The 13956-nt window shown below is 32.8% G+C and overlaps 1 protein-coding gene across 1 annotated transcript in view; it reads left to right on the top strand.

Annotated features, from left to right (window-relative positions):
• PHEX (phosphate regulating endopeptidase homolog X-linked) overlaps positions 1–10463 on the top strand; it is a 259922-nt gene extending 249459 nt beyond the window's left edge. The window contains exons 21-22 of the mRNA XM_003763504.2: positions 5369–5445; positions 9171–10463. Coding sequence (XP_003763552.1) covers positions 5369–5445; positions 9171–9273 — 180 coding nt within the window. The 3' untranslated portion in view covers positions 9274–10463. The remainder of the gene's footprint in view (positions 1–5368; positions 5446–9170) is intronic.
• Positions 10464–13956: the final 3493 nt, after the last annotated feature.

The following is a 13956-nucleotide window of genomic DNA, read 5'->3' as shown; positions in this document are numbered from 1 at the left end:
TTTTCTTCTTCAGGCTAAAGAACTACAATTTCTTTAACTGAGTCCCAAATATTATGAACTATGAGATTATAGATAGCCATATGTATCAGAAGCAGAATTGGGCATAATTAGTATTTTATAAAGCAATCACATAAAAAAAAAACATTTTCTCAGTCTTCAACTTCCTTTACTATTTCATTTACTTAACATGTTAAGTCAATGTGTCTCCTTTTGCATTTTTGTATCTTTCTGACTATTCTTTGTCTCTTTTGCAAGTCTTTTCTTCATCCCTCTGTCCCTTAGCCCTAGTTTTTGTAATGTTCTTATTGGTTTTCTGTAGGTCTTGGGAGCAGCCTTCTTTTTAGTCTGAGTAATCTCCATGAGAATAGCCAGGTATTAAAGTCCAAATTCTTTATTGCCTCCTTGCCTGGGGCTGGAGCTTTCTGGAGAACCTTGGTCTCAGTGGGGGAAGTTCAGGAGGCCAGCCACCAGGAGCCTGACTGAAGAGGGAATGAATCTCTTTCCTTGGCTCCAAGAGCTTGAGTTTCTGCCTCCAGTCCTTTGTGTTCTCTGGCTCTGAATCTGGCTGAATTTGTTCAAGCTTATATGCGCTCTTATAATTACATTATCATAGGTGTGAATCTTGTAGAACTATATTAAGTACTAAGTACATGTACTGAACTAGAGAACTAAAGCACCATGCTAAACTAGATAACCATTGTATTTATCAATTCCACTGACTTACCACCTTGTAAGAAGCTTTGTTTCAAGTTCAGAGTTCTGGCCCATAACAAGTTTTCTCACAAGGATCTGATACTTAATGCTGAGATCAAATACCATTTTCTATAGAAGACTATTCCTGGTCTTCTAATTCTTAGTGCCTTCTTTTGTAATATTACTTTCCATCTATTCTGACATATCTTATACTTTGCTAGTTGTGTTATGCCACAGTTCCCTTTCATTGTCCTGACTCAGTTTCCCTAAATTGTCCTGCCTAAGTTTTCCTGAATTGTTCTGCCTCAGTTCCTAATTGTTCTGCTCAATTCTGCAACACCATCCCTCCCTCCTAATCATCATGATCCAGATAAGGAGAAAGACCTTCTATTTTAGACATCATGACCCCAGACCTCCCCTACTTATCAGAATATCCAGTGCCTCTCCCCATTTTGTCATTTTTCTTCTTGATCCCAACTTATCAGAATGTCTGGTGCCTTCCCCCACCTTGTCAGGATTGATAGTCTGTCCCCTCTCAGTGCTCTGACTCTGCTTCTGCGTTGGTCCACCCCTTGGTAGCTTGGAGCCCCATGCATATATATGTCATTAAGAACTCACATTGATTGCTGGATTCTTGGAGACCATAGTCTCATTCAACCCTGGCACCAAACCATGGATCCATTTGGTCCCAGTAAATCTCTCCCATTCAAATAAAATATTAAAACTCTCTAATCTCTATCTTGCCTCAGTTTCTCTGACATTACATTTTTTCTCTTCACTTCAGGAAATGATCTCCTTAAAGGAACTTTAAGGATACAACTTTTTTTGTTTCCCCCATTACTCAGTATGGTGCTCAATAAGTACTTGTTGACTGATTATTGCTGGATATTTAAGTTTTTGGATCAGAAATGGACCAAAAATGGAAATAAAAAGCAAAATTGATTTGAATCTTATAGAGGACATTAGTTATTTTTTGAAAGAATGGGAAGTGTTGGAAGTTCCTTTTATTTTTAAGCCAGACTCTTAATTGATCTTGCTAGAAACAATAAATTAATTTATAATATGTCTATAATTATTCATAGCATATATACAGTCTACCTTTGAACCCCCAGAATCCAGTTCTGATTTAAAAAAAAGATAAGATTTTTATACTAAAAGAAAAAAGATCTCATATGATCCAAAGCATTACTAATGAGCAATTTGCCTTAGGGAGACCCTAACTGACAGGGGGGACAGTTGTAAATCAATTTTGATTTGAAAGGTGACTTTGAAAATCTCATAGCACATTGGATTGAAGTTGTTTTTATAAAGAATTGGACAGAGTTCTTTTTTCTTCCAGGAAAAGTGAAAAAAGATTGGTAAAACATACAACATATTCTTTCAGAAATTTCCCAAATGATATAAAAGATAATAAGGAAAAGAGGACCATAGAAACAAATTTGCTTTACATAGCTTCTGAAAAAAGTAAACAATTAAATTGCATATTGGAATTAAAAAATTACAATTCAGAGTTCTAGTATCTTTCTATTCATATGAACAGAAACTTCACTGATTCTTCCTGATATAATAATAATAAAAAAAAAAAAACCAACAACACCTATTTGACATTGTAAATAGTCAAATGGATTAAGATCTTAATTTGTATGATTAGAATACTGAAAATGAACATCAGAGGTGTTATATTGATAGTCTGTCTTTTGAAATGAATGAGAATCCTTTTTATTTGTACAATTCAGTCCTTTTTTTTCGTCTTATTAGTTCACCTATGAAGGTTTCAATGTTTTTAAGGTTATTCCACAATTTCAAATCAGTTAAAATCTTAAATGCTTACTATATGTGAACCAGGGTACTTGTTCTCTGATACTTTTGTTTATTATTTTTTCTTTCCCCAGTTAGAGAATAAGTTCTTGTTAATTTAGAGTATTATTGGGGATTCATTCATTGCATCAATTAAGCAATTAAGCATTTATTAGTCATCTACCACATCCAAAACATTGTACCTTTGTGCTTAGGAGCTTCAAGGTATTTGGCAGTCACTATCTCATGATTCACATTGGTAACATAATGCTTTTTTTTTATCTTTTAATTCATTAATGATAATATCTCATTTTTATTTTTTATGTTTCTAAAGCTCTCATTGTAGAAATAAAATATTAATGCTATATACTCTGTTTTTAATTTGTCTATTGCAAATAATTCTTATTAATTTATTTATCATTTTATTATTAATTATTTATTATGTTAATAAATAATTATTTATCATATTATTATTAATTTAATTTTTTCTCCATATAAATATTTATAACTTAGACAGAAAACTATCCAAACTGACCATAGTTCCCCTACTCATGGCACCAGATAGCTCTCTAACTAAGTGCAATTTGTGGTAACATTTATAGGGTTTTTGAACAAATAAAGGTCACAGTATATTAAAATAGAGTTTTTGGTTGACATTCTAGAACAATAGTCACTTAGTCTTATACTAAAACTACTCAATTCCTTCTTTGACTGATCTTTACCAGGACTGTGATCAATATGTTAATGCTTGAATGGAAACAAGAACATTACCCTTAAATCTTGATTTTACAGATGAAGAAACATAAACTAAAGGAATTGCCCAAGGTTGTAGAGGCAGTAAATGGTGAGGTTGGAATTCAACTATGTAAAAAATGATGGATGAATGAGTAAATGAAAGAGAAAAAAAATGTTTAGTAAGTGCTTGTGTGCAAAGCATTGAGAATCAAATAGAAAAATCCAGTTCCTTCTCTCAAACAGCTTACAATAGAGTTAGGGAGATAACATTTATAGGAAATTTCAGCTGCAAGTCAGATGGAAACTCCCATAGTCTATACAGTATAATTAATAAAGCAAATAAAAATGTATTTTTTTAATATTTCTAAAGCAAAAGATATCTGTTTACAATTTTGAATCATTTTATAGTGCTAAGGGCTTCTGATGACTTCTTTATCCTTTTACAGGAGTTTCAGCAGTGGAAGAAATAGTTATCAGGTTGTGTCTCTGGAAATTATTCAATAATGGCTATAGAAATTAGTCTGCAGGCAAGCTTGGTGGTTTAAAGGCACTGGCATTCCTGAGATTCTTGAACTAATTTGCAGTTAATTAGCAGATACATTTGGAGATGGTAAAGGGAGCTCTTTCATTGAGATTATGACAATTCAATACCTCAGTAATGATTGTAGAGGCCATTTTTGGGGGGTTGTTCTCCCCAGGCTAGTTAGATGGTATAGAAGATAGAGTGCTAAATTCAGGAAGATTCATCTTCAGAGTATAAATCCAGCCTCAGATGTTTACTAGCTGTGTGACCCTGGGCAAGTACTTTGCTTAAACCCTGTTTGCCTCAGCTCCGTATCTGTAAAATTAATTGGAGAAGGAATTAACAAATCATTTGAGCATCTCCTCCAAGAAAAAATGGAGTCATAAAAAGTTGGATATGATTGAAAAATAACTAAAAAAATCCCCAGGGCTCTTCAGTTCAGTGTTTTGCACTGTGTCCATCAGGGTCTTAAGAGAAGGTAGGCAAAGCTCTCTATTCAATAATAATGGGGATTCAAAGGTAAGAGGAAAATACAATCTGTTCTAATGAATTTATATTCTGTTTGAAAGATATGCTTAAAATAACTTCCTTTACTTAGGGTCAAGAGAAGAAAAATAAGAAAAATATATTAATGGATTTAATTCCTCAGGGAGGTAGTAAGGATGCAACTTAGGATACAGGGAAAAGGGTTAGCTTTGTTAAGATGGAAGGCTACCTCTTTCTCTAAAACTAGGAGAAAGGAAGAGAGGCTAGACAGAAATTGAAAAAATTAGAAAAGTGGATGAAGGGAACTGAAAGAGTTGTAGGTGGATACCTTCTGATTTCTTAGTAAAGTAAGAGGTGGGATTATCTATTTAAAGTGAGGAATGAGGAGCTGAATTAGAGACTAGAGGAAAGACTTAGGTTTAGAATTATTTGGTTCTGTAAAACATTCTTTAGAAAAGAATGTAATTGGAAATATAAATGAAAAAAAGAATTGCTATACAGCAGACAGTTGAAATTAGATATGAATCTATAGTGCAAACAACATATATATGGGAAGAATAAGAGTGGAGGGAAAAGGTCAGATAACTACAGAGTAGATTTCAAAGTTTTGATTTTGCAGATGAAAGGAAGTTAAAAGGAAGTGAAGAAACTATAAGGACAGGGTATTAGAAGTATCAATATAGATATTAGAGTCTCTAAGTGTGATGGCAGAATAAAGAAGGGAGAGGATGACTATGAACTAGGTCCAGAAGTCAGATCATTTTCCATGATCTTGTCTAATATCTGATGATATTTCAATGTTGGATTGAATGAGAATACTTAAAAAAAGTTGATGATATATTGTATAAATTTATGTTTCAATGAAGTGAATAAAAATTATCTTAGCATATATTTTCTTCTAATTAAAAGACTTGATCTCAAGTCTTATCCTTCATAATTGATTCAAATTGTAGAAATGTTCTGCCTGACAAAACTTTCCATTCTGAGGATCCTGCTATTCTCAAAGGAACTGTTGACCATTCAGTCATTGGCTATATAATTATTATGCATTATGACATTTCATTATAATTTTGGTACTGTAAAAATGTGCAACTGGTAGAGAAATTTAATCCATGTGATGATTCTCTGTGTCAGGTGAGGTGCAACTCCTACAGACCAGAAGCTGCAAGAGAACAAATCCAGATTGGTGCTCATAGCCCTCCACAGTTTAGGTAATATGAACACCATGGTTTTTCCTTATGTGCTTTACAAAGTAATTGGTCCTCAAAAGTTTTAAGTAGGCCTTGTTTTATTCTTTGTTATTTGAATCCTCTCCAACAAATGGTTTGGCACATCATATAGCATTTAATAAATTCTTGTTGACTGATCAATGAATTACTTAGTAGAATACCTTACTTGATAAATAACAACCATACTCAAAAAGTAGTCAAGTGATTTTTTCATAGAATATCATGGTAAATTAATACTACCACCTTATCTTAAGTAATACTCTATGAACAGGCATTTAAATTAAAATAATTATTAAGTATTTACTGTGTACAGAGGATCATATCATTAGATACAGAATTTATATGAAATAGGGTGCTTGCCTTAATAGAACTTACAATCTACTAACCCTTCAACATCAATATTATATTAATTTAAAATAAGCATTTAAAGTCTTGTATAAAGCCATTGTGCCTTTTGAATTATCAAAGAAAGATTAAATTATGGTCATTCTAGTATGTTGGTGGATTTTGTAGTTTTCTAAGACTCTGAAAATTTGTAATACATATAACAAGTTTCTGTTATGAGTATTTGATTAACCAGAATATCTCAACCTGTGCCATTGGCAGATGACACAGTTTTCTAGACTAGAAATAGAAGAAGTCTTGATATGCTTAAGTCTGTTTTATTAATATTGAAGAACAATTTAATTTAAAGCATGAATTCATTTGTTCACTTATTTATTCATTCTCTCAAAAATCATTCATTGGGTACCTGCCATGATTCCATTATTGAACTAGATATTTTCTCAAGGTTATATAGTGACTGATAATAACAATTGCAGTTTACACCCTACCGTTGAAAGCTACTCCATGTTCTATTCTAATGTCTATTTTGTGATTGATATACAGAAACTACAAAGTCATAATGGAGTCTTTTATGAACTCTGAATTCTAAATATTTTTTATTTGTCACAAAACTATATCAATTAGAATACAAAATTAAGCTTAGAATTATTTGGTTCTGTAATACGTTATCTATTTTTTAATTTTAGTTCTCCACAGGAGTGGATTTAAGTTAGGAATCTAAAAAAGCACAATTCATTCAATAACATTCAACTGATATTCTGCATACATAATAGTATGCTTAATACTAGGAGGGGATTCGCAGTTTAGATAAAATAAAATTATTTTCCTTGTTGAGCTTATATTCTGGTGAAGTAGAGAGCTTTGCCAGATATATAGACATTTTATATTACTGTATATTATAATTAAGTGCATTAGAGTGGTACAAAAAGTATTTTGTTAGATCTGAGGGAGAAGGTTGTTACTAAATTGTGGTATAAGAGTATCAGAAAAGAGTATCATATAGCATATAGGTTTCAATTAGGCTTTCCCCCCCAGTTAGACAAGAATTCAAAAGCTAAAGAAGTAGCATTCTAACCATAGAAAATAACATAAATGAAGGCATGAAGATAAAAGAATTCAGGCATGTTTTGTGGCCAAGAAGTAATTTAATTCAGATATTTAATTTTATTGAATATTTATTTTCCATATTTTGAATCTAGCTATCTTAACCTTAGTATTTTGGAAAGATAATGTTCCAAAATTTCTTCTACACTTTAGGGGTTTTATTCATTCTCTCCAGTAAACGAACCATAATAAACTTTTCAGAAGTTGATAGTAAATTCCCTATCCAACATAAAAATCTAATCATTGTGTTGGAAATTCTCTCCCACTGTGCTAAACTACCCTGAAAGGCAGCTTGCATGTAATGGACTAAAGTGTGCTCCCACTGACAAAGGATGAAGAAAAAAAAGAAACCACATTTGATTAATTGCTCAGCAAAATGGTTTTAAAGCCTACTGCTATATGTACTACCAACTAGTTGCCTACAATATAAGATTTTATATAATCACAAATGTTTGTTTATAAATTTTTATTTTAATTATGATACAATAAAAATAAGCTATAATCAGGGTTTTTTGAATTTGACACATGCTATTACATTTATTTGAATACTTGAAGATAATAATTCTTAAAGAAAAAAATGAAAAATAACCTAGAATTTAGGATCTTTGGTCAATGCCTTGAATGGACATTTGGGTGAGAAGTAAAATAGAGGTGATAGTTTATTCCGTGTTTTTTAGTCATAATTGAAAAAAATATCATTGGTATCCATGCATTATAAAGAGAATATATGCCCTTCAGAACAGTGAATGGATAATCCCTTGGCAAACTTATTAGTCACACAGGATAGATAGTCATGAATAAATTGTAATCTACATCACTGGGGTAAAATCCTCATTGATAAGGTCACATTGGAGTTTCTATTATAACCAGAGAAAGCAAGGGCAGTCATCTGATATTGCACATAATCAATTAATCAACAAGCATTTATTTAATTTATGTTCCTAAAATTGTGTTACTATTGGGCTTGTATGATTCATTGGTGTCTATGCAATGTAAACCTTCTAGCTTGGTTAATAGACTCTTTTGGGGGACTTTTGGAAAGACTCGAAACATCAACATTTCTTATGCCTAAAATTACCTTCTTTGACTGTGGAAAACCCAATTCAAATGCCATGTGTTGTACAAAATCTTCTCTGACATCTCTATACCATTAGTCAGTAACAACCATCTCCTTTAGACTTATCACAACTTTTTTTTTTTTTGCTCTTTTTTATGCATCTGAGTATAATAGGCAGTAATACAAGGTATGTGTGTGTATAGAATAATGAAACCTCAAAACTAGAGACCAATTAAGGGGAAGTATCATTAAAAAAGTCATAAACTCAAAAAACTTAAGAATTCCAAGTATCTATTATTGAAAATTGTATATTTTATTCACTAATTTGAGATTTATCATATGCTTGGCATAATGGAAAGAACACTGGAATGGCAGTAAGAAGATTTTATTCAGTAATTCAATTAATGACTTCCTCCGTATAGAGCCTTCTGCTAAATGTTGCAAGAGAAAAGAAATTTAGATAAGATATAATTCCTGCTTTCTTGGAGTTTATGGTATATTAAGTTTGGTTTCTAGTCCCAACAATCATAAACTAATTGTATGATCTTAGATCAGTTAAAAGGGTAGCTAGGTACTGCAGTGCATAGAGTGATAGGTCTGGAGTCAAGAAGACTCATGTTTCTGAGTTCAAATAGGGCATTAGATACTTATTAGCTGTGGGACCCTGGGCAAGTCACTTAACTGCTTGCCTCAATTTCCTCACTTGTAAGATGAGCTAGAGAAGGAAATGGCAAACCACTCCACTTTTCTTTGTGAAGAAAACCCCCAAAATGGGGTCATGAAGAATCAGATGACTGAAATGACTGAACAACAACCACCACAAAGAAAAGTTACATAGCCTAATTAAACCTCACTTTTCTTGCCTATAATTTGAAGAAGTCAGATTAGATAATCTCTGTATAACATTTTTCCCAGGTCTAAGATTACAGTGCTCGATATTTTTAGTTAAAATAGACTTTCCAGTGAAATCACTCATCTGAGGAGGAAGGAACCTTGTAGTCCAACTCCCTTCTTTTACAGATGAAAAATAGGTATACGCAAATCAAGTCCTTTGCCCAAGATCCACACAAATACTAAGCATTAGAAGCAGGATTTGAATGTCAGAACCCTGGCTCTAGACCCAGTGTTTCCCTCATCAGTGATTCTATACAGGAAATAATCATAAAATAAATAGTAAATGTTTTTGTCATTTTTTTTCCAGAGTTAATGGTGCAGTGAGTAACTTTGAGGAATTCCAGAAAGCTTTTAACTGTCCAGTCAATTCAACAATGAACAGAGGTACAGAGTCCTGCCGGCTTTGGTAGATGATCCTTTTCTTCATCCCATCCTGACAAGATTCTATTATGAGAAAAGCTCCAAGACTGAATTATAAACTACCACTACTTCTGACATGTTTCTCTACATATGGGCTATATTTTGATTGCATCTTCCTAATTTCAGTACATCGCAAAACTAATCACCATGTGATCAGAATTTTAGGACTTTTCAAATTAAAATTTTTAAAAAAAGAGAAGAATAAGTTTCTTAAGGAAAAAATACATCTACCTTCAAACCCTGCTGTGTTTGTAGAACTATGATGGATCACTGCCATTATCCATGCTACTTTTTCATTTGTTGTTAGCAAACAGCTAAGCAGAATAACCCCATTTTAATCTTATACTTTGCAGGAGGGCCGAGCCAAATGTGCATATAAAAAATTCAATTTTTCAAACCTGCAAGTCCCCAGGATGAAGACACCTTTCTTGTGGCTCAGGAGGTCTTGCTATAATGTAGGATACAGTATTTGATGATATCTAGTCATCATTTACATAGTATTTCCTAAACAATTGCTTATAATATGGGAGAGACTTTGAGGATTTTATTTTCAAATCAAACTCTGGCCTTCTATTTTGGATACTCTCAAGATAGAACAAGAATTCATTAGAGTGACCACCATATTAGAATCAATGTTAACTAAATACAAAAGTTCCTTCTCCTTGGTTTAAAATTTAATAAAAAGGAAAAGGAAAACATTTAGATTTTATAACTTGTTGGGTAAAAATGGATACCATGACCCAGAAAGGGAAGTTTGTCCAAAGACATGGAAGCAGTAGAAAAATCCAAAGGATATGAAGTTTCCAAATGATTATTTAGTTCCTCACCCTACAAATTCAAGGCTTGTTCTGTTTAGTTTCTGTCCATCAAGTTATTCTTAGATGTGTTTCTCTCAAATTCTAGGGTTATTTTCTAAAGACAGAAGATGTCAAGAAAATGTTTCCAAGTTCTCATTTAGAAACTTAGTTTTCATTGATATGCCAACTCAGAATCATGAGGATCTTGCTTTTTGTAGGGAAAGCCAAAATCCCTTATGTTTTTGTTATTATAGTCTCACTTCATTTTCCTTTCATCATTAAAAGCAAAGACACTAAACATAGGATGATTCATTGATTCCTATGCATTTTAGATATATTGATTTATTTAAAAGTTTCTTGTAAAAATCCACAGGGAAAGAAAGATATAAAATAAAAATCAGTTCCTTGCAGAGGAACTTAGAGTAAAAAACAAACACACTGGTTTGAAATCTCAGCATATTTAAGTTGGGATTTTAGCTTTATGCAGATTCTCTTTTAGCTGAATCATTTTTCCTTACCCCTGTAACAGCAAGGATAAGACCTTAACTGTCTTAAAGTAGTCAATTCACTTGTCATATTCTACTTACCATTCATTTTCTACCTTAATTCATTGGAAATAGAATGAGAGAGAATAGGGTGAAAGGAGAAAAGAAATATTAAGGCCTCAAAAGAACAAATCTTGAGAGTAATTCCTGGTAACAGTTTTGTTTGATTCATCTGAAGCATTGTTAATGGTTCTGAAAATGATAAACTGAATATGTTTCAATGTTAATCTCTGGTAGAGACATCCATAGCAATTCTCATATACATATACTATCAATTATTATGTGTGTTTTTTTAAACTGGCCAGTTATGTGACTGGATTTGAGGAATGACTGCCATCAGAAGAAAAAACCTTGACATCAAATTGGGCAAGGATTGGTGCATTTTCCCATTTGATTTTGCAAAAAGCTGTCTTGCTGAAAGAGGGTTATCTTTCGGTAATTTTATCGGTCATGAATTCCAGTGTGACACTAGTTTATTTTACTCTTTATTATGAAACCGATTTGGACTCAAGGTGCTGATCAATTCATTTTCTTCATCTGCTTCTGTTTATGTACTTGAATTACTATTTGTTTTATCACGGAACTTGGACATTTAATACTGTTTTAGGAATGCATTGAGAGTGCATTTGAATTGTGTTTTTCTCCAGGATGCCTTTGATTCAACTCTAAATAAATGTCCTCCTGTAGGTCAGAGAAAATATTTGAATGAGAACAGTGGGAATAAAATATACCATTTCATGTGTTTGTTATAAGATGCCGATGATCACTTATATAGAAAGATAGAGGCCAGCGGCTTACACAGTGTTTTTCTTTATAAATTTTTGTTGTGTACTATACTCATATTGCAACATATTTATTTTGGCTAGTCCTAAGTAGGACAATTTCCCCAATAACATAGGATTTAATACCAGCTCATGTTTGTGAATCCTTCATAGTTTCCTTATACCAATGCTGTGAGGTAGAATTAAAATTATTATCTCTGCCTAGTAGACAAGAAAGATGAAGAAACTGAGGACCAAAGAAATGACAACACTTGTGTGAAGACATGTAACCAGTTGGTAGAGCTGACCTGAACATGAGTTTTTTGATTCCAAGGTTCTTTAGATGATGCCATCCATTTCTTATATATGATGTTTATATATATATATATATATATATATATATATACATACATACATATGTGCATATATATATCAGTCATAGAAACTGTAATTTTGTCTTCCAGGGAACTTAGTGTATGGGACATTACTCCATTAACATAAAATATAACCATCTGTGATTGATAATAATTGTAGAGTTGCTCAAGAATAGATAAATGACTTGTACAAGGTCACAATCATAAGTATCATAAATAGGATTTAAATGTTGGTTTTCATGATTCCATACCCAGAATTCAATCCATGACATCACACTCCTTCTACTCCATATACAATTACTTAAATATTCATGTCACCATTCTTCTGTTATGGTTCATATGCTTGTCAAGAGTCTTGAACACAATAGATGTTAAGTAAGACGTAGGAAAAGGTAACCCAATACAATTTGGAGTGAAGGGTAGAGGCTGTTCTAAGAATATAGATTTGATGAGGAAGTGGGATTGGAAAATTAACACACTGACTGGGCTGAACCTTTAGAATCCCTACCCCATTCTTCCATGCAAGTGCCTTGACTATGGTAAAATGCGATGTATATTACTGTGAAATGATAGTTGTAATGAAGATTACTATAGCATGATAGGTTTAGAGCTAAAAGGGGCCTGGTGTCCATTAAGTTCATCCCTCTTATTTTATGGATGGGGAATTGAGGTCCTGAGAGGTCAAGGGATTTGTCCAAGGTCACATAGCTAGTAAGTATCTGAGGTGAGATTTGAATGGAGGTCTTTTTGTCTCCCAGAGCAATGCTTTCTCCATTTCACCTTGTTGTCTTTTAGAAAATAAATGATATTTAATGGTAATTGATCTTTGTGTAGAGTTGCAACGATAGATCTCACCAATTATTGTGCAGAGTGCTATTACTAAGAGACTAGGTTTAACAATAACTTGCATTTTCCATAGCACTTTAAGGTGTACAAAATGCTTCTCTAGGATGTTCCTATGAAGGAATTTTTATATAATTCCTATTTATAAGTGAAGAACCTGAAGGTATACTAAGTAATTTGTTTTCCAAGTCAGTGAGTCTTTTGGGACTGGTAGGTGGGAGCTTCAATCTCACAAGTCTATGCAGCTTCCGTTGGGTACCTGGAATTGGACTGCAGTTTCCCTTTTTCCTTTTATAAGATGGGCTTTGATGTGACTAATACAAACCTGGAATTCATAAACTACTCTGGAGTTTATTTAGTGCCTTCTTCAGGAGCAGCTTAAAGTCCAGCTTGCAAATATAATGTCACAGACTCATGGCACCACAGCATGACAGCCAAGCAATGGAATTGGTTGAGCAGGGACAGCCATCTATAAACTGGAGATGCAAATGTATGAGGGATATAAAGTTAGTGGCTTATCAAGCATCACAGAGCAAAACAGGTGCAGATTCTCAGGACCCCTGGCAACTTTCAGATCCCAGATATCTAAAATTCTCTCTCCTAGACACTGTTATTTCTAAATGCTTTTATACAGTCATTATTTTGATGGTCACATATCACTTAATATATTCTTTTTAGTCAATACCTTTTACATAAACACTCAGTTGCATATAAAATTACTGAGAGACATTATATGCTTATCTCATAAGAAATAATCCTTGACTCCAGAGGCAGTGTAGCACTGGTTTGAAAAAAAGGTCTTTTTCTGATTATACTATTATTGTCTGAATTTTTACCTAAAGTTTCATTTGGTTGTATTCTTTTTCCACCCCCTAATAATGTGTACAGTGATTTTAATGACAATAAAAATTAGTTCTATTTTTTTGTGTTCTTTCCTTATATCTGGTGAAATTAATTGGATATACTATCAAATGAAAAGAAGATACTGAATTCTACAAGATTTTCTAACTCAGGAGTCTGAAAAGGGGAATGAATTTACCTTTTCTTAAGGCAAGGAAAGAAATATGGGTAAAAGGAAATAGTCATTGATTATCTCGTTGGTAAGACTAGGAAGCATCTATAATCTATAGCTTTGGGATAGATTTGATTAAATTTACAAACATTTTAAATACTCAATATATACCAGTTTCAATGATAGGTGATAGGGATATAAGCCAAGAAGAAAATAATCTCTGCCCACAGTTATAGGTATATTCAGGAAAAGTAGCTTGGGAAGACATAATAAGTCTTAATAGTTGTAGCTTTGCATTAGGGATTGAATTATATCACACACATATACTGTCTATGATGAGT

This window comes from Sarcophilus harrisii, chromosome 3 (assembly GCF_902635505.1).
Source record: "Sarcophilus harrisii chromosome 3, mSarHar1.11, whole genome shotgun sequence".
NCBI classification, from domain to species: domain Eukaryota; kingdom Metazoa; phylum Chordata; class Mammalia; order Dasyuromorphia; family Dasyuridae; genus Sarcophilus; species Sarcophilus harrisii.
This window is presented reverse-complemented; position numbering and strand designations above follow the sequence as displayed.